A 26,081-nucleotide genomic window follows, 5' to 3' on the forward strand; every position below is an offset into this window, starting at 1 on the left:
TATCTAGTGAAATAAAGAACGTGTCTAATCATAATGAAGGAAAACACATTTTATATCGTCAGTAACATTTCCGACCATATTATTGCCACAGCATGCATGTGGTGCTTTTAACTCCAAGCTCGGCTCTGCCCCAGGGCAGATACCAGCATTTCTTTTCCACTCATCCTTTCATGCTAGTCAGTGCAGCGGCAAAAGCTAAAAATATTCTCCCAGGTCTTTTGTCCTGGTTTGGTGCCCATGCTGATGTACAAGAAAAAGCATCACTACTTTCAACATAGTTTATACTTCCCACTTCAACGCCTCTCAGTTCCTGAAGAAGAATGGAATACAACCTCTACTCATTTCATAAAGCATATTTAGAATTATGAGTTAAATATTACGTGATTTCAAGCCAATGTATTTGATTCATCACAAGAACAAATGAAGGCTAATAACTGTAGAATCATCCCAGTAGATACATAAAGGACACTTGAAAGTATTTTAAGACTTTACAACATGAAGAATAAAGTTGATTTAGAAGAAATATGTATCATCACAGTTTAATACATTTCTAATAAGCCAATGGTTAGTGTTATAATGAGTGAGAAAGACTGAGCAAGTCTCTCCATGATCTGGAATAGAACAAGCATGACCATGCCCATTAGTTACTGAGCATAGGTCTTTAAATGCTACTTAGTCAGTCATGCAACACAAAGACAGGACAGGCACTGGGGCTAGGGGATAGCGGCCAAATTCTCACTGCTTGCACACACAATCTTACAACCAGAGAACCACAAATACATTATCAAATAACCATTTAGCAAGTTGCAATATACAAGGTCAACACATAAAAACTGTATTAACTAAAACATAAATCAAGAAAGCACTCTTTTATAATGTGACAAAATTTAAAAAACAAAGCAGCCAGGAATAACTTTATTCAACTATGTGAAATATCTTTAGAATAAAAAATATATAAAGCGGTTATGAAAGGCATTTTTGGGAACACAAAGAAATGGAAATATGATAATATAGCCACAGTCTTCAAGAATCAATCATTTAAAAATGCTTATGTATCCAAATTCTCCTGCAACCCCTATTAAAAATATCAAAGACACTGTCCATAGAATGGATTGAGTTAAACATGTTTGGAAGTCCAAAAGCTCCTAAACGTGGGTATCAAACTTGAGAAAAAAGCTGAAGCAGGAAGCATTGTACTACCACACTTAAAATTACTTGATACTAAAAAAAACCCAAGTTATATAGACTAATATGTACAGAACCTTTTTGAAACTTACCAGTGTTATTTTACTATTTAATAATTTAGATGTATTTTCTGGTTTTTTTTCGAGACATGATTTCTCTGTGTATCTTTGGCTGTGCTGGAACTCATTCTGTAGACCAGGCTGGCCTCGAACTCACTTAGATGTATTTTCAATCTTAAATTACATCTTTTACTGGATTATAGAAAATTTTCTAGAAAATACTATGCATGTTTAATTCTAGGATTAGAAGCAAACAATAATATTTTCATGTATTTAAGTTATATCAAGATATGTTTTAGGTGATCTGTCAAATGGGGAGTGCCCAGTTGACATTCACAGTCGACTGCAATGACATCCACAGACAGTGGCGATCACACCAGTTACCAGTACAGAAACAAAGACAAATTCTTAATTTTGTCAAAATGCACAACAGTCGCAGTTTGCTGTTCAAACCTATAAAGTCTGTAGATGACCAGAGGCTATCAGGGAGTGAGACAGCTTAAAAAAGGAGCAACGTAAAGGACAGGCAATGGAGCACATGCGCAGTAAGTGTGGAGGGGCGATCTCGGGATGGAAGGGACCAGTAGGAACGGGAGGAGGAAAACGCGGCAGAGGGATGGATTAGGAGAGAGTATAGTGCACATATGTATGCAAGTGCCACAATGAAACCCAGTCATATGGGACCTTAAAATTAATTTGAAAAGTCCTATTAAAGTATTAGGTAAATATATTAGAAACCAGCACGTGGCTTTCGATTAGTTTTATAAAGTGAATAAGTTCCTACAGATGCTCTAACTTAATCTGTTATAAAAAAGAGACACAGAAGAGCTTAAATTATTCGCTTTACACTATACAGTTACTGGCTGTATACAAATATAGTATTTGACAATGTCCTCGGTCAAGGTTGTGTCAATAAATAGAAAATGTTTTCAGTTTGTGCTTACTAACACCAAATTTAGCTCCACTAAATACATCAAATATTCAAATACGTAAAACTTTGCACAATTGTGTAGGATGCCATTTTAATTTTAATAAAGATAATTTGGAGATTATTACTTATATGACAATATTAATTGACGTTGCAGACATTTAAAAACTTGAAGGTATTAGTGAACAAACAGGAGTCTGACCTGTGCTTCATAATTTTAGGGTAAGTAATGAAAGGAACGAGGCTAATATAGCTCCTCATTTCTTTTTGTCCCTTCTCTAGGCAGATGCATGTATCACCCACACTGAAAAGATTCATGAAATTAATGTAGGGAATCAGTTTTAGCAAAGAAATTGTGGTTGCTTGTGTGGTCCATGGAAGAAGGTACTGCCTTAAAGAAAAACTGCTTCAAGATGTCCTTAAGTTCTATGGCTTCCGTTATATCCAGAATTTCTCTTGTAAACACCAGGGCACAATAAGGAAATCACCTAGAATGGAAGAAGTGCTCTGGCTTTGACAGGCATTTTCAGAATTACGGGTTATTCTCAGTGTTCTAGAATGTACAGTTACTAATCAGACTTTTTTTTTTTACTGAATATAGGACAAAAAAAAACTATTAATGAAAGCAATTAAATTTACTACCAATAGTTAAAGAGACAATTGGAACTGATTACAATCAACTTGTTGGAACATGTATTTTTTGTACTTCAATATGAATATTACAAATCCATGCTTTCACAGAGAGTATAACAGAATAAAATTTGGTATGATTTGTGTCCCAGCCTTGAGATTGTAGTGATAGGATTTTTCTTTTAGTTCACAGCGATCACTAAAACAATTCACCATTATGGTCCATTATGTCCTGGAAGGACTGATATGCATGTCAAAGCCAATTTATTACTATAATCTATTGTCTTAGATTACTACATATTATTAGAACAAGATAACATCAGAAAGTGACTGAACAGTCAGAAGAAGGTCATGGGTATGTGGGCATAATCTGATGGATCCTCAGGAAATAGTGTAATATGCATAACGCCACAATCTCATTTTAAGTAGATTTCAGTTCAGATATAAATAAATTTCATAATTGAACTTCTTAGTTGATTCTGTTACTATGCCTAGGATGGATGTTTTTAATGACATTCTTATTAAAAGCTCATTATTTAGCATGTTAAAACTATCACATCTGAAGAATGGCATGTCTAGTGAATATAAACAGACCATAAGAAAAAGTATTGACTTATGCAGAGATGAGCAGCTAACAGAATGGACAAATAGGGTTAGAGGAAGGGACAAAACACCCAAAAGGCCACTCCTACTTTAGATGTCCAGGTGGAAGCATTAAAGGTCCTAACTATTTTTGTCTTTAATCCTTTTAAGTATTCATTTGAGGGCTGGAGAGATGGCTCAGCGGTTAAGAGCATTGCCTGCTCTTCCAAAGGTCATGAGTTCAATTCCTGGCAACCACATGGTAGCTCACAACCATCTTTAATGAGGTCTGGTGCCTTCTTCTGGCCTGCAGGCATACCCACAGACAGAACATTGTATACATAATAATAAATAAATATTTAAAAAAATAAATATTCATTTGATATATTCTTAACTATTTTTAATGCCTTGTAAATGTACTTCACTCAGACAATGGATTTTAACACAGAATATCATCACTTTATTTCAGGAAAACTGTTTCCTAATAAATACAGGTGCTATTAAATGGGTGGCAATGCCATCGTCTCCACTGAGCACACGCAAAAGAAAAACATACTTTTATCTGGTCGATTAAATGCAAAGACTGTTGCAAACATTTCTGAGAAATAATTTTAAAACCCCAAATAAATGAGTCAGGAGAAAACCTGTAATTGAAAAGCCGGTTTTGACAAGGAACCTAGTAATTCATCTTTAGCATTAGATGGAAGATTTTAATATTCTTATAATTCTTTTATTTTATTGTTATTATTATTATTTAGTTTTTCAAGACACGGTTTCGCTGTGTAACAGCCCTGGCAGTCCTGAAACTCTGTAGACCAGGCTGACCTTGAACTCAGAGAGATCTGTCTGCCTCTGCCTCCTGGGTGCTGGGATTAAATGCGTGCAACACCACTACCTGGCTTCTTATAATTCTTAAAATCAGAAGGAGAATGGGAGTTGGCAGGGGACTGAGACAGAGGGAAACAGGAGAAGATGGTCCATGTGTTGAAATGTCTAGTTACAGGATAAATGATTTGGGAAGCCAACATTCATGGTGAGTGTCATTGGAATCACTCCACTGTGTCCTCCATATTTGCTGAATAAATCTTAAATTTCATCACCAATAAAAAGTTATATGTAAGGTGCAGTATGTGCTAATTTGTGATAATTCACTTAATTATTAATTAAGTTTATGTACACATATATCAGCTTAAGAATGTAATAAAGCAGGGAGATTTTCTGAGGAAAATTTAAAATGCATTTGGCATGTTGAGTATTGTTCATAACATATATTATATCGATAAACTGCACGTGCTGTTTGAGCTCACCGAGAAGCTGACTCTGGAAGCAGGGTTAAGCACGACCTCAAGCATGCTTGTGTCAAAGTGCCTTTTGATGCCCTTCATCTGAGGACGGGTGGCTCCCCGACCCCAGCTGGGGCAGGGAGGACAAAACACCAAAGAACAAAAACACTGTATTCTTGAAAACAGCAAGAAGGCGAAGCATTTCCAGCAGATGCTCAGACTTTTTGTCTTATGACATAGAAGTCCCTGCTGTGGAAAGAGGAGCTGGAAGTTCAGCGATGGGAATCTCATTCAGGGACAGAAAGCTCGAAGGGACCTCAGCTGAGCTTCCCCAGTTGGTTTCGGCTGGGTATGAGCAACTCATTTGATGTTTTTATCTTTATCTGTGGCTATTTGTTTATTTATTTGGAAGTCTCACCAGGGGGTACATTCTGCTCTGCCTGGTACTCTCCATGGGACCGCACCAGACTCTCCAGCTTCCCCGCTTCACCACCATGTTTCCGTGGGGTGTTTGGAGGCCCCTGGAGTTGATGATTCTACCCCTTTTTTTGCTCTCTCAATTTACCTTCACTAGTTTTCTTTACTGGATGTTTGGAATGCACAATTTGATGATATTTTTATATCATCTGCTACTTGCCATTTATTCTTTCACTTTTTGCTTGGTATATGCTTATAAAATCACTCAATTGAACATAAAAGCATGACTCTGTTACCCCAGACCCGATCCCTCCGTCTCATCCATAGCGTTGCAACAGAACACAGGATGCATCCTTCCATCCCGAGTGCCAAGACCTGCAGATTCCACAGACCACCCGCTCCTGTCCTCCCGCTGTATCCTAGTCCCCAACTCAAACAGGAACCTCCTACTCAACCACAGACCGTGTCTGGCAGAAAACCAGCCCCCAGTACTAGCTGGCATTCCATGTCAACACACTAGCTGAGCAGGCCAGTATAAGAGGCAACACACAGCCATCACACTCACTGAAAACATAGACATGAAAGACATGAAAGAGAAACGAAGGAATAAAACACCCACCCAACAGGGACAAAATAAGAAATCACCACCTAGACCAATACTCACCCCGAACCCAGATAACCAGATACCAGCAAAGAACACAATAACAGTCAGGGCAATGTGTCTCCACTGGAGCCCAGCTACCCTACCACAGAAGACCCTGGATATTCCAGCATAGCCGAAGCACAAGACAAGGACCTTAAACCAACTATGTGAAGATGACAGAATCCTTAAAGAGGAAAGGAGTAAATCCCCTAAAGAAATCCAGGAAAACAAGAACAAAAAAGCTGAGGAATTTTAGTAACCCACCCAAAGAAAGCAAAGAAAATACAAAGAGTTGAAGAAGACAAAACAAAACAAAATTAAAAAAAAAAAAGCAAAAGCTGTTCAAGACCTGAAAATGGAAATAGAAGGGACAATGAAACCAAAACTGAGGGAATTCTGGAAATGGAAAATTTGGAATTTGAGCAGGAACAACAGAGGCGGGCTATGAATGAAAAGTTTCCTAAAGTTGGAATGCATTTGACTACGGTTCCTCAAGTAGAATAATCCAGATAAAACTTGGATTAAGGTGAGGTCGCTATTGTGATATGAAAAGATTTATTAGCAATGATCTAGGCATAAAGATCCCAAAAGATAGTGGGAACTTCTAGATAAACATTATCAACATTTGATAATGTATTCTACATCTGGAAATTATTCAAATTAGATTAGAGAAAAATATACAGTAGTTAAAACTCCAATCTCTGTGATCATTTCAAACCTCGGCACTGATGGGTCAAAAACCTGTTAAAATTCTGATCTCAAGGAAAATGGTAGGAACAGCAATTCTAAAAATTATAGAGGTGCACAAATACTGCCAAACTTTTCTGAATATAAACTCTGCAGTTGGAAGTGAAAAATTCAGTTTTAAAACACATATTGTGAACAAATTGCACTCATATAACATCTGAAAAATGATATCAATTCTATAGAGGCTCACAATATATACTTTGATATTCAGAAATACAGAGTCAAAATCTAAAAGAGATGAGCAATTCTTAAGTTTATATAAACAACAAACAAATTAATTACATAAATAAATACAATAAACAAATATGTCGCCTACTACCTATTGAACCATTTTTCACACATACATTGTTTCCTTAGAAATGAAAATTTAAAATGGTTAAAAATTACTCTCATTGCCTTGAACGATGTTTCAACGATGTAATAAAATCTTTTTAAAAAATATTTATTTACATATACACTATCCTGTCTGCGTGTATGCCTGCAGGCCAGAAGAGGGCACCAGATCTCATTACAGATGGTTGTGAGCCACCATGGGTTGCTGAGAATTGAACTCAGGACCTTTGGAAGAGCAGGCAATGCTCTTAACCACTGAGCCATCCATAATAAAATCTTTTTAACATTAAATGAGAACAGAACCGCTAGTGTTACATGTTTAGTAATATTAGAGTAATGCTTTATACAAACAATAAAAATCAAAGCTGCACTACACCTGCTCCACAATTTTTGAGACCTGGTGTATTCTCAGAGAAGTTTATATAGAAATGCAAGATACCATGTATGAATTAGACATATAGGTATATAACTACTGATGAACAAAATATCAAAACATAGATACACAAAGAGAAAGAGAGAAAGACTAAATAAAGGCCTTATAAAAGCAAGTCAAAAGAGGGAATGAATTAATAACATTTGTCTCTTTCCACATTAAATAACCAGATCATGACCAAAGCATGTCATGAAAGACATGTTGTAAAGTCTGAACTTGGATCTGGAGGGGATGTGCACTGACTGCTTCACTTAACAGTATCAGTGGCCCAAGCACAAACTTCGGTGGATAAATACTGTGTATGGTCTGTGTAAATTCTATAATAATAACTTATTAAAATACTCAAGACCCACGTGTGTAGGTTCTAACACATTTCACTTAAAATGCCAGAGAATCAGTTCTAAAGGAGCTAAAGACTGCAAGCAATAGCAGGAAGAATTTAAATCAAAAAGTGAATCCATAAAGCAGAAAGGTTGTAAATATTTTGTGATAAACAGATGATTATTATAAAAATATCACTTGAAGATAGTGAGCTATATGTATTGCATGTATATGTATTGCATGTATATGTTACAGAATTTGTATTCAGAATGGTTACATTATCTCAAAGAAAAAAACACTATCATAATAAATGGATTTATAATTTACTGTGTAAAGATGGTGAGATACATGTTATCTTAAATTGTCCACAGGGAGGTGAATAGTATCTAAAAGTAAACAGTACCACAAGTGGATACTGCCGATGTCACTTACCATAGAGTCTCTGTCCTCGCTATTGCCGCAGGAAAGCGTGCATGAGCCCCTGTAAGTTAGTAATCCTGGCTGTGTTCCCGAATACATTGTTGATAGAACAGGTGGCAGATGGATGAGGCTTGTGAGCCATCTGTAGCTAGAGACCTGACCTTAGCTTCCGCTGAATTTTGTTTTACATTTTCATAGCCGCTTCCCATCTAATTTTACCTTTTCATCATAAAATACTAAACTAGATTATTAAAGATTTTAAAAATTACACATCAATAAAAATCTTGACTAATTGTGTTTTTAAATAAAGCAACCACCAGCGAATAAACTGACAAAAGAACAATGTGAGCAAAGTAAAATTATCTTATTGCGAATACATTTTTCCATTATATCGTAGTACAACATTACCATACCAAAATTTCACCAACATTGATTACAAGATTTTCTGATACAAATGTAAACAAATTTGCACAATAATTTTCACACAAATAAAACAATTTAATATGAGTACATTTATTATATTCTATTACCAAATTTCTAATTCTTACCTTCTATAAGTTTTCCTGTGTGTTCTGCACTTCCACCCGGAAGAATCTTAGCAATATAGGCTCCAATTTCTCCACCATGTCCAGGGATTTCTTTACCACCAACAATTCTAATTCCTAGCCCATTACCTGCATTTAAAAAAATAGCAAACGGTTAGTAATCACTAAAGAAGCAAATATCTCTCAAAAGTAGGTTACAGAAAGAATGGATTAAATACCCAGAAGCCAACTCTAAGAGTAGAAACTTGACATCAATAACAAAATTACATTATTCGGATGCCCAAATAGATAATAATAATACGTAAGGTTATTGGCACTTAAGAATAATCTACAGTGATTAGATTATCATTGAATGCTTTCTCAAAGTTTGTTATATTCATTCAAATAGTAAATGTTCCCAAATGAAACCACACACACACACACACACACACACACACACACACACACACATATATATTGGTTAATTTTAAATTACAAAAGAATATGTTAAGAAAAACTCTAGAGTAAACAATTTAACTATGAAACAAATAGTAAATGTTCCCAAATGAAATCACACACACATATATATATATATGTTAATTTTAAATTACAAAAGAATATGTTAAAAACTCTAGCGTAAACAGTTTAACTATGAAACAAAGAACAATTAACTACCAGAAATATACTCATGGCTATTGTAAACCGGACAAATATAATCCCAATGCAGATACAACTTCCTGTAGCATTAAGACCATAACCCACGGTTACTCTTCACTTCAAAATTTAACTCCTCACTGAGTATTGTTTGTGGCACAAGAATATTGTTCCAGGTTATGAATAACTTTTTCCTGGTTCTTTACTCCATAACCAGATTGTTCTAGATTACCCATAAATAATTATGATTCTGATATACATGAACTGTTGCAGCCTAAATTGGTGTGCCGTTCCTACATGAACTAAAAACAAGTGAGTACGTGTGGTTTTTGTGACAAACATCAAAGGCCTTTGTACAAAATGTAATATGAGAAAGCAGATCTTAATCTCTAATGGAGTCACAATTACCTATTAATTTAACTGAATTTTTATTACTTGATAGTGGAAGTACTATTCCCTGCTCTTTTCACTCTCGAAATCCCGCCCCTTTCTCACATTATTCTTCGAAAGTCACATTTTGGCCAGCATCTGCACAGTTCAAGTGTCATACAACTAATTATACTAAATCAGCGAACCTTTCCGTCACTTCTAAACAAAGGTATATTCTAATATAACACACCCTTCCAGTTCATGTGATAATTATAAACGAACTTCCTTCCTGCTTCCTGTCCTTTTTTCTTCCTTCCCTTCCTTCCTGCCTCTCTCCCTCTTTCTTCTTCCTCCTTTCTCTCCCTTCCTTCCCATCCCCTGCTCTTTCTCCCTCACCCCTACCTTTTTGTCTCTTATTATGTGGGATTCAGTGGTTTGAAGGGTATCTCCATTCACAACACCACAAATGAGAGATGCTTATACCATCTACTCTGCGTCTTAGTGGCTCTAAAAGCCGAACAGAACTAAAAAGCGGCTCTAAAATATCCTAACTAATGAAAAACTTATTTTAATGCAACATTAAGTGGAATTTCAAAGCATAAAATAAACAATATTTTAAGTCATATAAATTTATAGTTTACACTTCAGGTTTAGGACTTTAAAATTCAGTCCATGGCCATAGAAATAGTTAACATGAGCATAAACCAACCCAGGACTAAGGGGGCTGCCATCCACCAAAGACTACAGTACTAACTTTATACAATTTTTATTATTAGAGGAATCATTAAATAATTCATAGAAGTTTTAGAGAAAGTGAAGAAAGGAAGGACTTCTGCTGCAGGATGCATTTAGAATCTTTGTTTTGTTCTCACAAAGTAGGCATTAACTTTCCTTAAGATTCTAAGAATTCCATCCTATTCCCAGGAATTTACTGAGTTCGTTTGAAGGAATAGGGCACTGTGACTTTTCTCCAGCTTTCCGAGTTCTCTGAACACTGCTGTTTCTGGGAGAAAGTGTTATCCAGATACCTGGAACTACTGTTCTGCTACCTCTTGCCTCATTCTACTGGAGTACAGTGAGGATTATTATGTCTGCAGCTTTCTTTTTAGGCATACAAAAATGTATTTCAATAGAACAAAAGATACTATTGCTTATGAGAGTCTTACATCAGGTCAAATTTCTGTAATTTGATCTTTTGTGTTTTATTTAAATATAGCAACACTGTACAGTCAAAACCAATTCTGTAAGTGACTTAAAATCCCAAGGTACTACGGTATTTTAATAGTATGTCGACATATATCATAACTGGAGGGTTTTTTTTTTTGCTTTTATATTCTGTTCCATCTTGCTGGGTCATTCCTGTTCATCTGAGGAAGAAAAATAATGTATGCTCTGTTTTTTTTGCTTGTGAGGGTCTGTAGGTTTTTTTACGTTTAATTGCTGTTTTTGTCCTGTATTTCCTTGGTGGTCATGTTTCTAGTTATTCCGACATTGAAAATGACATATTGAAGTCTTTGACTATTTATTAATTCCGACAATGATTATTTCATATACTTAAGGGCTCTGATTTTTAGCCCAAACATGTTTATAATAATTACATATTCTTGGTTAATCCTCTCACTATATATACAGATTTTGCTTTGTGTTACTTATTATTAATTACTTTTGCCATCTCTTGGTTACTATATGAACTTTTTGCAGTCTTTTTATTTTCAACTTAGTTGGAGCTAATCTAAACACTTAGGGGGCACATTAGCAAACACTCTTTGCTGACGGTGTCTGATTGGTAAGTTTGATCTATTTACTGTCAAGGAAATAGCCTTTAAAAGAACCACATGGCCACTTTGTTGTTTGTTTTCTGCATACTTTATAGGTTTTGACTACTGCTTCCTGTATTTTTACTTTAGTTCACGTTTATTTTATGATGATGATATAATTTGATTTACTTTTATTTCTACTTATCTATATTCTACTGATATTTCCTTTGTGTTTATTATGAGAGTTTTATATTTGAGCCTACTATTAAAACTGTCAAATATCAAATGATGCCAGTTTATCAGAGTTACAATGCAAACTCTATGCTCTCTGTTATAACTCACTATCACAAATTATAGCGATATGTATTATATGTCCAACCTCATCAATTCATAATAATTTCATGCTCTTGTCCTTTACATCTAATAGAAAATAAAAAATACTACCACAAATCATATAAAGAAAACTTTTGAATGCTGAAATATTATATAAAGAGCTATAAAACAAAAGCTTCTCTTAATGAGTGAACTATAAACTAAAAAAATTATAAATTATTGACAACTTCAGCATTTGGAAGTTGAGTAAATCATACATCAAAGAGAGAAGTATACATTCCAGAGAAATTACTGGCCTGAGAGGAAGAACAACAGAACTCTACTTTGCCTTTCTGGACTACTTCTGTACCAAGCTCAGCTGTCACGTGACTTTAACGGGGCAGAATGAGCCATAAAAATCAGAGGCATTGTTGCTATGGAATGGAGCAAGTAGGAAATCTGAAGATTCTCTAGGTATTGTTAGCCCACTTATAACTAGATCAGTCATAGTTAACAAACTCTCTCCATGCTTTTGGGTAAATAGAGTCTTGGAATATAGAAAGCATAGACCAGGCAGAGTCTAAGCCATCTTGAATATCTAGTCTGAAGAAGATAACCCAGATATATAGCACAGGTAAGAAATCAGAAAATATAAAACTTACTTGAGCAATTTCTCCTCAATTTATAAACCAATGTGTTTTTTACATCCTTAGAGGTAGCTGAAAGTCACTTGAGGTGAACTTGTGGCCCATCACTGGCAATTTAGATAGAAGTCTTAGACAAATATAAATATAAGGCTATTCAAAGACATTACATGAAAATATATACATAGAACAATCCTGGAACATGACATTAAAATACTTAACAAACAAGCTAAATCATGACATATAAAATAATCACACATTATAACAAATGGGAATTATTCTATGAATGTCATGTATTTTATAATCCAGAAATAAGGTAATATGTGTCTTATGGATAGTAAAGAACAAAGAACACATGCTTGCCTCACTATACCTAGTCAATATCTTGGGCAAAATGCTGAATACATTCATAATAAAGACCTTAACCTAAACTAGAAGTGAAGACTCAGGTATAATTCATATAGGTATGGTGTGTTCCTATTGTCCTAGTACAATAGGGACAGGAGACCATCCTCCAACTACCCAGTAAGTTCAAGGCAAGCCATAGTTACGTAAGATCCTCTCTCATACAACACAAGACAAAACGACAGAAAAACAAATAGGAAACAAACAAAAATCCCAAGGTAAAAATAGGAAGATGCTTGCACATTTTCTATTTGTAACATTGTCATTGTGAAAGAATAAATGTGTTCCTTAGATGTCAGGGTAGAACAAGGATGCCTGCCCTAACTACTGTATTCAGGATCACACAGAAAATTCTGCGTAATGCTACCAAACACTGAACATGCTAATTGAAATAGGAATAGTAAATACTTTATTGGCAGATGGCATAATTTTGCATGAACGAAATCATGAGTATTAAATTAAAATCATAAGAAGAGTAAATGTGTGAGGCCAAATATCAATTTATACATCATGTCAACAGATTTTCAAAATAACAATTAAGAAAACTCTTCACAATTAGCTCAAACAGAATAAAAAATTAAACACATTTAGTAGACGAGAAATTTTATAGACAAGAAATAAAAATAATAGTGAGAAGTTGTATAGGAAATCTAAATAAATGAGATGTTGCATATTCACGGACTGGAAATTTCTGTGTTTTTAGGAAGCAGTTTTATGTTTGATCTGTGTTTTCAGCACAACCCCTATCACACTGAGCAGACATCTGTGAAGGAGGATGTCAAGTCCTTTGGGCATAAGTTAATGAGTGGTATAGCTGTGTCAAATGGTAGATTTATTTTTAGCTTTTTGAGAATTTTCAATACTGATTTCTATAGTAGCTGCCACAGTTTTCAATATTTAGGAATACACATATACACATATATTCATATATTTATATATGCAGGTGCATAATATTATATATGCACAATATAATATATGTACAGAAATGTATATATGATTGCAATAGCAATTGATGAAAAGAGAAGGCATGAATTTAAATGATGATGGGGAAGGATATATGGAAGGGTTTGGAGGGAGGAAAGGAATCAATGTAATGAATTTATAATCTCAAAAAACACAGATGGACAGAAAACAAACCAAAAATAAATGCAAGGAGATACATACTCTACAAAGATGTTGAGATTTAACATATAAAAACTTTTACAACTTAGGTGGCAAACAACCCAATAAGAAACAGCATGCTTGATCCTCAGTTCACCAGGGCTTCTTAGTGGACAGTCACCTGACCAGGTCATCTGTGTGGATAGTCACCTCACCAGGCCATCTGTGTGGATAGTCACCTCACCAGGGCCTCTGTGTGGACAGTCACCTAAACAGGGCCTCTGTGTGGATGGTCACCTGACCAGGGCCTCTGTGTGGACAGTCACCTGACCATGGCCTCTGTGTGGACGGTCACCTGACCAGGGCCTCTGTGTGGATGGTCACCTGACCAGGGCCTCTGTGTGGACAGTCACCTGACCATGGCCTCTGTGTGGACGGTCACATCACCAGGGCCTCTGTGTGGACAGTCACTTCCTATGACAACTGTCAGCAAGGACAATGACAAGGGAACCTATCATTGATTGAGGGAATAAGACAAGATCAATATGAGAAATGACTATATAGTTTCTTAAGAAAATTTTTCAGAGACTGTGCCTTTTCCCTCTACATGGACTCTTATCTGCTCTTCAGGTACATGCTATAACCACTAGGAAGAACAGAGGCCCCTGATGAACCAAAAGCTATTCTAGCTGCAACTCTCATGGAGACTCCCTGCTGAACCAGAGGTCAAACTGGCCAGCAGAAATACAGACAACAAAGACCAGAGGGCCAATCAGGAAAGAGAAAGAAGGAACAAAACACACATCCAACAAACACAAACTGAGAAATCAGCACCTACATCTGCATTCATCCCAAACCCAGAAATCTAGATTGTAGTGTAAGAACACATTCAACAACAGCTAGGTCATTATGGCACCACCAGAGCCCAGATATCCTACTATAGCAATCCACAAATATCCCAAAACAGCTGAAGTACAAGAAAATAGCCTTAAAACCAACTTTAGGAAGCCAGAGAGTACTTGAGAGGGACAACTGGAATTGGGGGGGGGGTCATTTCACTAAACACAACTGGCAAAAAAAAAGTCAGTGAAAATATTACTAATGACATTCTGCCATACTTGCAGACCAGAATCTAGCATAGTTGTCATCAGAGAGGCTTCATCTAGCAACTGATGGGGGCAGATGCAGAGACCAGCAGCCAAATGTTATGCAGAGCTCAGGGAATCCTGCAGCAGAAGATGAGGACAGACTGTAGGAAACAGAGGGGTCAATGATACTACAAGAACACAGTCCACAGAATCAACCTGGATTCATAGGGGCTCACAGAGACTGAACCAATAACCAGGAATCCTGCATGGGCCTTATCCTGGTCTTCTATATATATAGCTGAGTAGCTTTTTGGTTTTCCCGAACAGTAGGAGTGGGCTGTCTCAGACTCTTTTGCATGCTCTCGGGACCCTTTTCCTCTTACCGGTTTGCCTGGTCCAGCCTGGATATGATTATGCCATGCTTAGTTGATATCTCTGAGAGCCCATTTATGAAGAGAAATGGAGGAACAACAGTTCTTGGGGAGAAGGGATTTGAGGGAAGAACTGAGAGAAGAGGAGGTGGGGCACACTTCTGTTGGGATGTAAACTATTAGAGAAGAATGAATAAAAAAGCTGAACAGAAAGTGTACAGGGGAGCTGTACATCCAGAAAACGATGCAGCAGAACTATCATAGATATATACTAAAACTTATGTTTAAATATTTCTAAAACCTAAGAAAAACCCAATAAATTAAATGAAATGTAGAGCATTAAAAGAATGGAATATATTTAGGAACATAGAGGAACATATGACTGATGTATGTTTAACAAAGAGTAATCTAAAACTTCGAAAAGTGAAAATTCAGGTACTAAAATAGATTATTTGATTCTGTTCACAAGTAATGCTTTTAAAAGGTAAGCTGACAGAGTCATACAGTAAACGCGGACTTTCTCAACAGTCATAAAAAGTTTAGATGAGCAACTTCTAGGAAAATTTGTGATAGTGGAAAATTTGAAAACAGAACCGTGGAATGGTCATACAATTCTGTAAGTTTATTAAAACTATTGACCTGAACATTAACAAAGGATATTTGTAATATTTAAACTATACCTTGATGAAACAATAATGGTAATTATGATGATGATTATAACTAATAATAATATAATAAAACACACATTTGAAATTTCCACTCGGATCCAGTGCCTCTAAAATGCATTTTATAAGAATGAATTGATGGAAAACAGAGCACTTCGGATTTAAATATTTTCCTTGTATTTTCAATCTGAATAACAATATATATATATATAAAAACCCTGTCTCGAAACCCCCCCCCAAAAAAACAATATATATATATATAAAATTGAAGTATCTTTCTCTGGTACAAGCAAAAATACCCATTTTAGCAGGAAAATAATGCTAAATTTCGAAGTGATGCGTATCTGTGGCAACAGAGAGCAGACCATCCCTCAGTGCACAACCATGCTTCCAAATCCCCAACACAATTGCAGCTGAGGAGACCATTGCCTTCCCAAGCCATCATGGAAACAAGCAAAGTGAAAGAGGTGTGTGCACACCCGATCAAACTCTTATACAAAGAGCACAACAATGTCTTTAAAAAAAATTTACCATAATTTTCTGTTTATATGGAGTGGACCTGAAACACAGGTAGTGCACAGTAATTGAGAACGAATACAAGAAATAACCAGGGTATATTTCATCAACTTGAAAATTTATTTTATCTCACACTTCAAATAATGAAAATCTCATTTTTAATGTAAAGATTTCATAAATTTTAAGCCTTTCTGGCTCAGGAAATAAAAGAAATACAAAAACAATTATGCTGGAAGTGACGTAGGAACCATGACAATGAAATAAAAGGTGAGATCTAGATTGTATCTTGAAGCAATAGATAAAATAATTGATTAGTGAAGAAACTCACAATCTGAGTAAGACTTACAGCTGTCTTAGTAATATGTGACCATGTTGATTTTTTTTGTTTGATGCTAGATTTATGTCAACATTAGGAAAACTGGGCAAAAACCAGACATTGCTTTTTGAGCCATTTTCTTGAGTCTAAAATTATTCCAAATAAGAAGCTTACAAAGTCCATTATCAGCTTTGATCTATAAATAGACACAAGCAATCTGATGGCTTAGCACGATTGTCAGTGTTCACCTTGGACAAATACAGAAAAATCTGATCCTAAGATCCTAAGCCTCTATTTTCTCTATCCTCAGCAGCCATTGCATTCAAGAGAGCAAACCACACCATAATGCGGTGACCATGATACTTCTTGAAGCAGTAATTATGAGCACTGCCAAATCACGCACTGTTAGGAAAGCAGAAAATGAACATAGGATCTGTACCACTCGAGTGACTCTTCATGCACAAACCATGTCATTAATGCTTTTTGTATTCAAATGAATAGTCTGCTATTTTTGGAAATGCGCTATAAAACAGATATAAATGGTTGCTTTCTAAAATTGAACGAGTCATTCAAGCTGAAAAATAAATATGTATGTCAATATGACATTAGAATTAGAAATGACCAGAGAGTTCAGTTTGCTTTACCTGAAACTGTGTGATCCTTCGAGTCTCTGGCTATTTTTACTCTTGCATGAGGAAAGATGTAGTGCATCGTCTTGCCATTCATTTGCAGAATCTAGGCCATAGAAGGGATTTGGTAAAAATAAGTTATAAAAACCCTTGGAATACATTATGCAGACGTACACTTGTTCAATTCAAAGCATACCAATTAAATCAATGAGAATATACCAGATGATTCTTGACTGATGGCAACTGAAGTCTTTACACTCACACTGCATACTGCTTAAGTTAGTTTCTGAGTTCACTATGGTGTTTCATTTACAACCCATCTCTCCCGAGGACTGACTTGTCTTATTTGGGAAATCAATGAGCATGTATATCTGTTTTTGAAGGATGTTTCAGACAACAGTGATATGTACTTATTATCGATGACAATGAATAATTTATATTTGAGAAATTCCAGCTCTTGATTTCACACTTGAAAGTCAGGAAATGGAAAGGCATTGTTAACTTTAAGTAATTAAATGAAGCTAGTGGAGAAATCTCAGAGACTATCCCTCCCTTCCCGTCATATCCCTGACACCATACCTGGATCTGTGACATATTTAAGGTGCTGAAATTTATTGTGAAAATTTTACTGAGGAGATCTATTACATCCATGTTCAGAATAGTTCTGTTGAAATGAACAAAGACTTTGTTCATTCAAATGCTCCCTGGCTCTGTCCTTCTATTCGAAAGTTATGTGACTGCTGGGGACATTTCCTGTTGCTACAGGAGCCCCTCCTGAAGCAGGGGCACCACTGAAGCTGCTGTTGTGTCTGTGGTTCCCAAACTATCACATGACTGGACTTTCCTTTTAAATGGTTTTAGGTTTAACTGTTTGTTTTTCAATTTATCCTGTGTGTCTGTTACATCATATATTTTGATCCCATTCATTACCCATCCTTTCACATCCACCCTCAGCTCCTGCATCCCCAACAAAATAAAAAAAATTAAAAGGAAAAGGAGAAAAATAGAGAAAAAGAAAAAAAATCTCGACATGGAGGCTGTAATGTGACATAGTGGGTCACAGTAAAGTCCCTTTGCCCATTTATCTTTACTTGCAAGTGCTCATTGCAAAGAGTTGATTGAGGCCTCTGGTTTCTACTACACTGTCAATGCTGGGCACTCACGGGGACTCCTCTTGGGTATCCTGTTGTTGAGATTATTCCTTAAAATTAGTGTATGCCACCTCAACCTTATTTTGGCGATTTTATGACTTTATAAAGATTTAAAGACAATTTAAGGCATTTATTCAAAAATAAACTAAGGCGACACTATTTTGCATTTAGGGTTTCTTTCTGTTTCTATGTTTATTCTCTAGATAAAATTTCACAATGCATAAACTGCAGTTCTCAAGAACAGGCAGGGTTTTAGTGTGTTCATGATAGTTTTATCAGTGAATTATTATCACATTTTAACCGGTATCTGTGATGTTGGGATTCTGAACATCTTCATTTCCACGGTTGTTTCCTTAGAATACCTCCACACAATTCTACAAATTTTAAGACTTTGCAACCAGCATCATGAGTTCACTTAGTAAAATATTAGATTTTATAGTTATGATGGCTATATACGTGTCAATAGAGAGCAGAATCACAATTGCAGGCAAATATTGACAGAGCCTCTGACAAATAGGCTTACAGGGCAGCTGTTTGTTGTTCTTGTACCAATATTATCAAGAGCATGCCCAGGGAAACCGGAGGGTAAGTGATCCACCAAGGTGCTGGACTCTGCCACCACCATCTCCTGATGATTCTACATCATCAAGATTATCACCTGCATAGATACCAGAAAATGCATTGTTCTTTCCTAACCACAAATATTTTTATGGGATGAGTCTACATATTTATGAAGTAATTACATTTGCATTAGTATAATTTTTATTTACACGTCCACTTTGAATAGCATAAATGCTTGCTATAGAGAACAGATGTCTGCCTGTTTCCCCACACTGTACTGTACACTGCACACCTCCATGTCAGGGTATGTAGGGCAGACAGCTAGTGTTGTATCATAATCAAAGACATAAGACACAGTTATACCAAAGCACTAGGAAAAGAGACTTTCTCCAGCTTTGTAGCAAGATAGCACTGGTAGTTTCATAGATGGCCTATGGCAGGAGGGGGCTTATTGATGACAATCTGAATGAACAGTATGCTTACCGAAGTGACTGGAGTCTAGGGAAAGAAAACAGAGTGTTTACCTACAAATGAAAGAAAAGGTATGGTCCCTTCAGAAGAGGTTAATATACCTAAGGCAGGAGCTCCATGGGGTTTGCCGATGACATGAGCTTTACTGGGACAGAGGGGGCATATTGTTAGAGACAACAAATGGTGACTTATTTTAGCAACCATCATCAAAGAATATCAATCCTCTTTATATAGAAAAACCTTAAAAATAAATAGGATTGTATGATCTGTTTGTTTCACAAAGAACATTTAGATTTCCCTTGAATAGTACAAGTATTAAAATGTACATATTTGGAAGGAAACAAATGCTGCATTGGTGAATTTGTAGTTAATATGATTATAAATCTAATACTTTTTTTTTCCAGAAATAGTTCTGTATCTATGTAGGGTTTTGTATACAAATTTTTATAGAAGACAAATTCATGTTTGAATTAGTCAGTTGGATTTTATCCTCTTTCCCCCAGAGCATTTTGTGAGAATAAATTCATGTTGTGCATGCTTCAAGTAATAGCATCTTTGTTTATTGGTATCAAGAGCTCAGTATTACCTTTTATTACCAGACATGCAAAGAAGAAAATAAAATGAGAATGCTTCTAGACCAAAATAAAGTTCTTGATTTAAAGGAGAAAACAGTATTTGGAGACAAATATCAACGCAGGAAAGCATGAACTTAACATGTAATTAAACTTTGAATGCTATATATTTAAGGCACATGTTATCTCCTATATAGAATCCACTTAGAAAATGTATAAAGAAAAGCAAATAAATTATTAACATAAAATAAATATGTCCGCTACCTGTTGAAGGAGAGGCTGTGATTCACAAGGGGCGTGCAGGTTTCTGCGGCCATGCTCTGTGTCTCAGCTATTGGGGTACTCATATGGCTGTTCACTTTACAGTAGCTTATAACTTTATGATTCCATCATTACATAATGTTTTATAGTTTAATTGATACTAATTCAAATTCATTTTTGCGAATGTAAGACTTCTATCAGCAATAAATTACATTATGATTGTTATGTTCATTTAACATGGACCTTCATCCTTCTGTTTGTTGAACTAGCTAGAATTTGATGAAATGATCTTCAATAAACCACTTCTTTATTTTCTTACATTACACTAGTCTGTAAGTACATATTTAAAATGGTACTATGTCCTCAAAGTTACTCAGCTACACATGTCAGTATCAGAAAACTAAAAACAAAATGTTATTTGCAATACATGTATTTTGTCTTTCTAAATAGAATAGAACAGATTTTCAAATTCATTGGAATAGATACAGATTACCTCCATGTATTCTTCTCAGACAACATTATGTAACAATTTAGTTAAAGAACTCTTGTGTATTCATAGAAGAGTGTTTGATTGCAAGGTGAATTTAGATTTGTGGTTTCTATAGCAGCTGTTATCATTTTCTTAACATATTTAACATTCCATTGACTTTGTCCAGGCTTGTAGAGAGCACTAAGCTACAGAGACCCAGAAGGGCAATAAATGATAACTATATTGGTTTCATTATGGTGGAAATTCCTAGCCAGACCTTTATGATGAGAATCAAAGCATAAATACAATGTTAAGAGTAACAAAAAATACAATTCAATATAATGACATATTAAGATGCAAAAGACCCAAAAGTATGTAAAGATTTAGTCAATATTGTCCTAAACAACAATATGTTAAAAAAAAGAGAAGAGAATCTTTACAATATTTTTATTACACATATGTATATTGCACAATGTTCTTGCAATCTCTTTAAGTAGCTCCATGTATTTCCTTTTCATTCATTACCAAAGATGATATATCCATAAAATAATCATCTATTGCATGAATGAATCATTTAAGTTGTCTGGCAGAAACATCACAATGTGCAACAAACTGATAAAACAAAGTACTATTTTCATGAAATTACCAAAAGGAAACACTCTTGAACTTGACTGATAATTATTTTGGTTAACAGACTCGCCTGTTTTGGGATTTTGACTCTTGTTGTTAACAATTCCAGGAGACTGTAAAACTGCTCACTTACCTGCTCTTGATGTTGACTGAGGGGTCTAGAGTGAACCAATCTTTCCGGCAATTTCCGGTCCAGACCATGGCTATTTTCCAAGCGAGACTCCCTGGGTTTATCAAACCAATCCGTTTCCTCCCGACGCAAGTGGTAGGCTTTGGAGACCAAGGAAACATCATACATTGCGACTGCAACTGATACAGGTCATAGAGGGAAGCAAGTGTCTGCAGCATTAGCATGCACTGGGCTTGTGGAGCACAGCATGCATCTCAGACATAACCTGCGTCAGAACTAGACCCGTTTCCTAGAGTATCTACAAAGTTTCGGGAAACAGAATAATCTAAAGAAAATGAGGCACACATAGGCACAACATCTCACAGTAAATAAAACAATACAAAGTTACATTTATAAGTCAGTATAAATGAAATTTAGATGACAATAAAAAACAAAAGTATATGAGGATAATTTCATTCAACTGAAGTCCACCAGTTCCTACATAGATACCTTACCCTGCAACCCACCATGCATGACCAGATGTCAACAGGAAATGCACTGTGTGCATATGCAAGTGGCTCTTAACTTTCCACTTTTGTGTAAGTCAAGCAGTAGCATATGGCTTCTGGCTACAACACTGAGTGAATATATTTTTGAAAAATATGACATTTCTTTGACAATCATAAGTGAGCAAAAGCATTTAAAGCTAAGATCCTCTATGTGTTATTATGAGAAACATGTATACTACAAGAAGTTTAGAGCTTAATAATAAAAATATATCTAAAATACATATATATATATATGAGGATCTTTAATATAAATAAAATTATGATTATCTGAATTTTAGCACTGACTTAGGAATTTGACAACTACTTTTTACTAACTTACCACTGTGATAAAATTTGATAGTATATTTTGAAATTTTAATCACATTTAAAACATTCAAATATAAATTTAAAATTTTCACCTAGTAAAATCAGAACTTTCCGAGTTTCTTTAGCATATTCCAAAGGGTCAATTGTACTGAACAGCTAACACTGAATAGGCATATATTACTTCTTGGCATTCCTTGGCTATATTCTTGTCCCCTCAGCAATTAAAAGCCTTTGGAAACAATTGTTGCTTCTCAAGTGACAATGAAATGGCCTGTTCCCTTGCTCAACCTGGTATGAGTTGCTTTCAATATTATTTTCTTTAAATGGTAGCTTCTAAAATGCCACAGACTGAGCTCTCTTGTCCATGTTGTTGAAGGTGGCTTCCTGGGTCTACTTTAAAAACCTCTCCAGGGACTGCCATTTCCAGCATCTACTGGCTGGTAGAACAAGACAGCCAGTGTGTGCATCTGTGTTCAGCTGCACATCTGTAGCCTTGCACACCAGCAATCCTCAGCCACACCACCTCTCCCAAGTACACATGGAATGGGGAGTGGCATAGCATGGTTCCACCAATTTTAGAGTTGATGCCTGGGTTGTGGCTACATATACTCTTGGCTGATTTTCCCATTGGACTAGCAGCTGCTTGAAGAGGAAATTTATGATTCTTTTGTTATTTTCTCCTCTTTCAATTTTCTCCTCCCACTTATTGGAGCATAGTGTTTAATAAAGTATCACAGAATGAGTGAAACATAGACTTACTTGTCATCATCTAAAGAAGAAGTTAAACGTCATAGTTAGGATAGTTTTAGATAAACAAGTTCTCTTTATACCTTTTTATAGCTATCCAATATTCTTTTCATAATCTACTTGATAATTATTGTTCTAAACCACAGTAGTAATTCGAAGCTGAGTGAATAAATTTACAAAATTATTCACTATAACCAATGCTTGATAAATAAAACAATAAACCAGATAGTCATCAGTCAGTGAACTTACTAGATTATAGTTCACTTCACTTAGGAGAAAATAATTTTGTATAGGTATTAAATATGTTTATCATTCAGTTTTAAGGGTTTGCTTTTTCCTAAATAAAGGATGGGCAGGGATGGTGGTACATGCCTTTAATCCCAGTACTCAGGAGGCAGAGTAAGGTGGAACTCTGTGAGTTTGAGACTAGCTGAGTCTATAAGAGCTAATTCTAGGACAGCTAGGACTGTCACACAGAGAAACCCTGACTCGAAAAACCAAAAATAAATAAAATAAAATAGAAAATAAAGTAAATTTAATCATGCTTTCAACACGTGGTTATCCTGAAAAATACAGGCTTCCATTTGAACATGTAACTTCTCTCATTGCATTTTAAATACAACAGTTTAAATGTGTTTTAGGGGTCTCTGGATTTTACAAATATGACAGAACCTCCACCTGATCCAATTTTTATCAGTTTGTCTCCAATTCTGATAACTTATTTTGATTTATGTTATTTCTAATAACAGTCTCCTATGTAACTGAGCAAAAAAGGTATCTGCCGCCTTTGATAGGACTATAGACTCAATCTAAGCCACCTGACAGAGTGACTCTGCTCCTGGATCACATCTGTCTTCCTCATGGAGCACCAGGTCTGCAGAGTCAGCTGCTTCTAATTGCTTGTGTTTGATCTGCTGCGGTGGAACTATATTACAAACGAATCTTAGAAAATGTAAAATGTATGTTCCATGCTGATTCAAGTAGTTTTATTTGTTTTCCTATCACTACAAAAACTTCAAGTATTTGCATGATATACAAACAATGAAAACCATTTTATATTTTACTTTGCACGTATTCTAAAGATACCCAGTATAATGCAATAACAAAGTTACTGATGAAATTCAATTTGTTATAGCCTTTCACCTAGTTATGCATCGATAGTCTTTATGAATGAATTTTGTCTGCTTCATTTTAAAATATATTTTAGTTCTCAAATTTCCATCCAATTGTACATTTTTTTTGCTTTGGCACAATCTTTATTTGCCTCAAAACTGTATAGGATGTGTGCTATCTTATCATGTTATCATTAAACAAAAGTTCAGTCAGTGATTACTTCTATAAACAAAATCTAGAAATAAAAATACTTAGTTAATTTTATACGTATGGAATCAAATAAATATCACATTTTGGGCTAGTTATAAACATTCACATGTCCAACATCAAGTTACAAATCTACCACATTTCTGAGGAATAATACTATTTGTCAAATTCTTTCCAGATAATTGTCACCTTTGTGTACATATCCTTTAGGTATTGAGTTGCTCCATAATTCCAAGAGAGTTTATTTTTATAGATAAGGCCATTGATGGCTTCTCATTCCTTTTCTCAGTCATTCTACTTGTGTACAATGAGAATAAGATGTGTACTAGACTAAAACAATAACTGTTTCCACATAATGTCATAATGCCAGGTAAGTTAATTGGATTATTTCAAATACTGGCCTAGGACAGACAGAAATGTTTTACTTAAATAATAAATCGTCAATAAAAATGGTCAACCAATCAGCCTGCAATGAGAAAAACCAGGTTTGAAAGAAACTTGGTGATCAGAACTTCATAAGCAACATAAACGGTTTTTACCTCAGGCCTACAGACCACCCCCCCTTCAGTTCAGCCAACAGTCTCTAAATCAAATCTGTGTCTACATCAGAATAAAAAAAATTTTCTTCATAAAAACATGTTTTGATGTGAGTTTTTACTGAGAAAGATTCAAATGGGAGAATATTTGCTGTGGGATGTCTTTCTATACACTCTGAATATATGTTGCTCTCATTGGTTGATAAATAAAGCTGCTTTGGCCTATAAGCAAGGCAGAATAGAGCCAAGCAGGAAATCCAGACAGAGGAAGAGGAGAGGAAAGATGGAGTCTGGAGATGCCAGTCAGCCTGCCTCTGAGGAAGCAAGACATGTAGAATATGAGCTACCAAGCCATGAATTGTGTGGCAAAGCATAAATAAAAGATATTGTTTAATTTACTTGTAAGTGTTAGATAATAATTATCCTGAGCCATCGACCAAACATTTATAAATAATGCTAAGTCAGGAACCAGTGGGCAGGAGAGAAACCTCTGATTATAAATATTCATATCATTTTAGTATTTTTTAGTATCCAAATGAAGTGATATATGCATTTGTTTAGACATGGTTTATTTCCAGGGCTTCAGCCCTGTATCTATTCAAATATAAACCAATATACAAGACGGGTACAGTGGCTCATGTCTTTGATACAAGCATTTCTGGGCCTGAAATTGGGGGATCACCATCAATTCAGCTAGTGTGACCTGAATAGTGATTTCCAGGTCCGTGTGAGCTACAGAATAGGATCTATCTTAAAAAAAAAAACTTAGTAAAAATGTTAGATAAATAAGTCAAATTATTTATCTAACATTATAGGCTTTACATAATAATTTAAAATCTCTATATTTCTCTCTATATTTCTATAAGAATTTCCAATTAAAACAACTCTAGTGTCATATGTACTTGTTCAACCAAAAAAGTAGCAAGACGCCTTTGGACAAAAAGGAAAAGCAATGAAATTCCAAAGGGTTGCAGGAAGGATTCAATGCCCAGGCCTAGACTCCAGACAGTTACATCTGAAAAAGCAGTGTAATATTTTTCAGTTTTA

General features: G+C 35.4%; 1 protein-coding gene across 1 annotated transcript in view; it reads right to left on the reverse strand.

The window, feature by feature from the left end:
- Window positions 1–26,081, reverse strand: part of LOC121458915 (protein piccolo) — a 309,061-nt gene that overhangs the window by 83,692 nt on the left and 199,288 nt on the right. Inside the window, exons 9-11 of the mRNA XM_041668303.1 lie at window positions 21,581–21,717; window positions 17,348–17,438; window positions 8,530–8,655 (exon numbers count right to left, since the gene is read on the reverse strand). Coding sequence (XP_041524237.1) covers window positions 8,530–8,655; window positions 17,348–17,438; window positions 21,581–21,717 — 354 coding nt within the window. The remainder of the gene's footprint in view (window positions 1–8,529; window positions 8,656–17,347; window positions 17,439–21,580; window positions 21,718–26,081) is intronic.

The sequence above is a fragment of the Microtus oregoni genome, unplaced genomic scaffold, assembly GCF_018167655.1.
Source record: "Microtus oregoni isolate MIOR12 unplaced genomic scaffold, Mior012 000018F_ref0000195, whole genome shotgun sequence".
Classification (NCBI taxonomy): Eukaryota; Metazoa; Chordata; class Mammalia; order Rodentia; family Cricetidae; genus Microtus; species Microtus oregoni.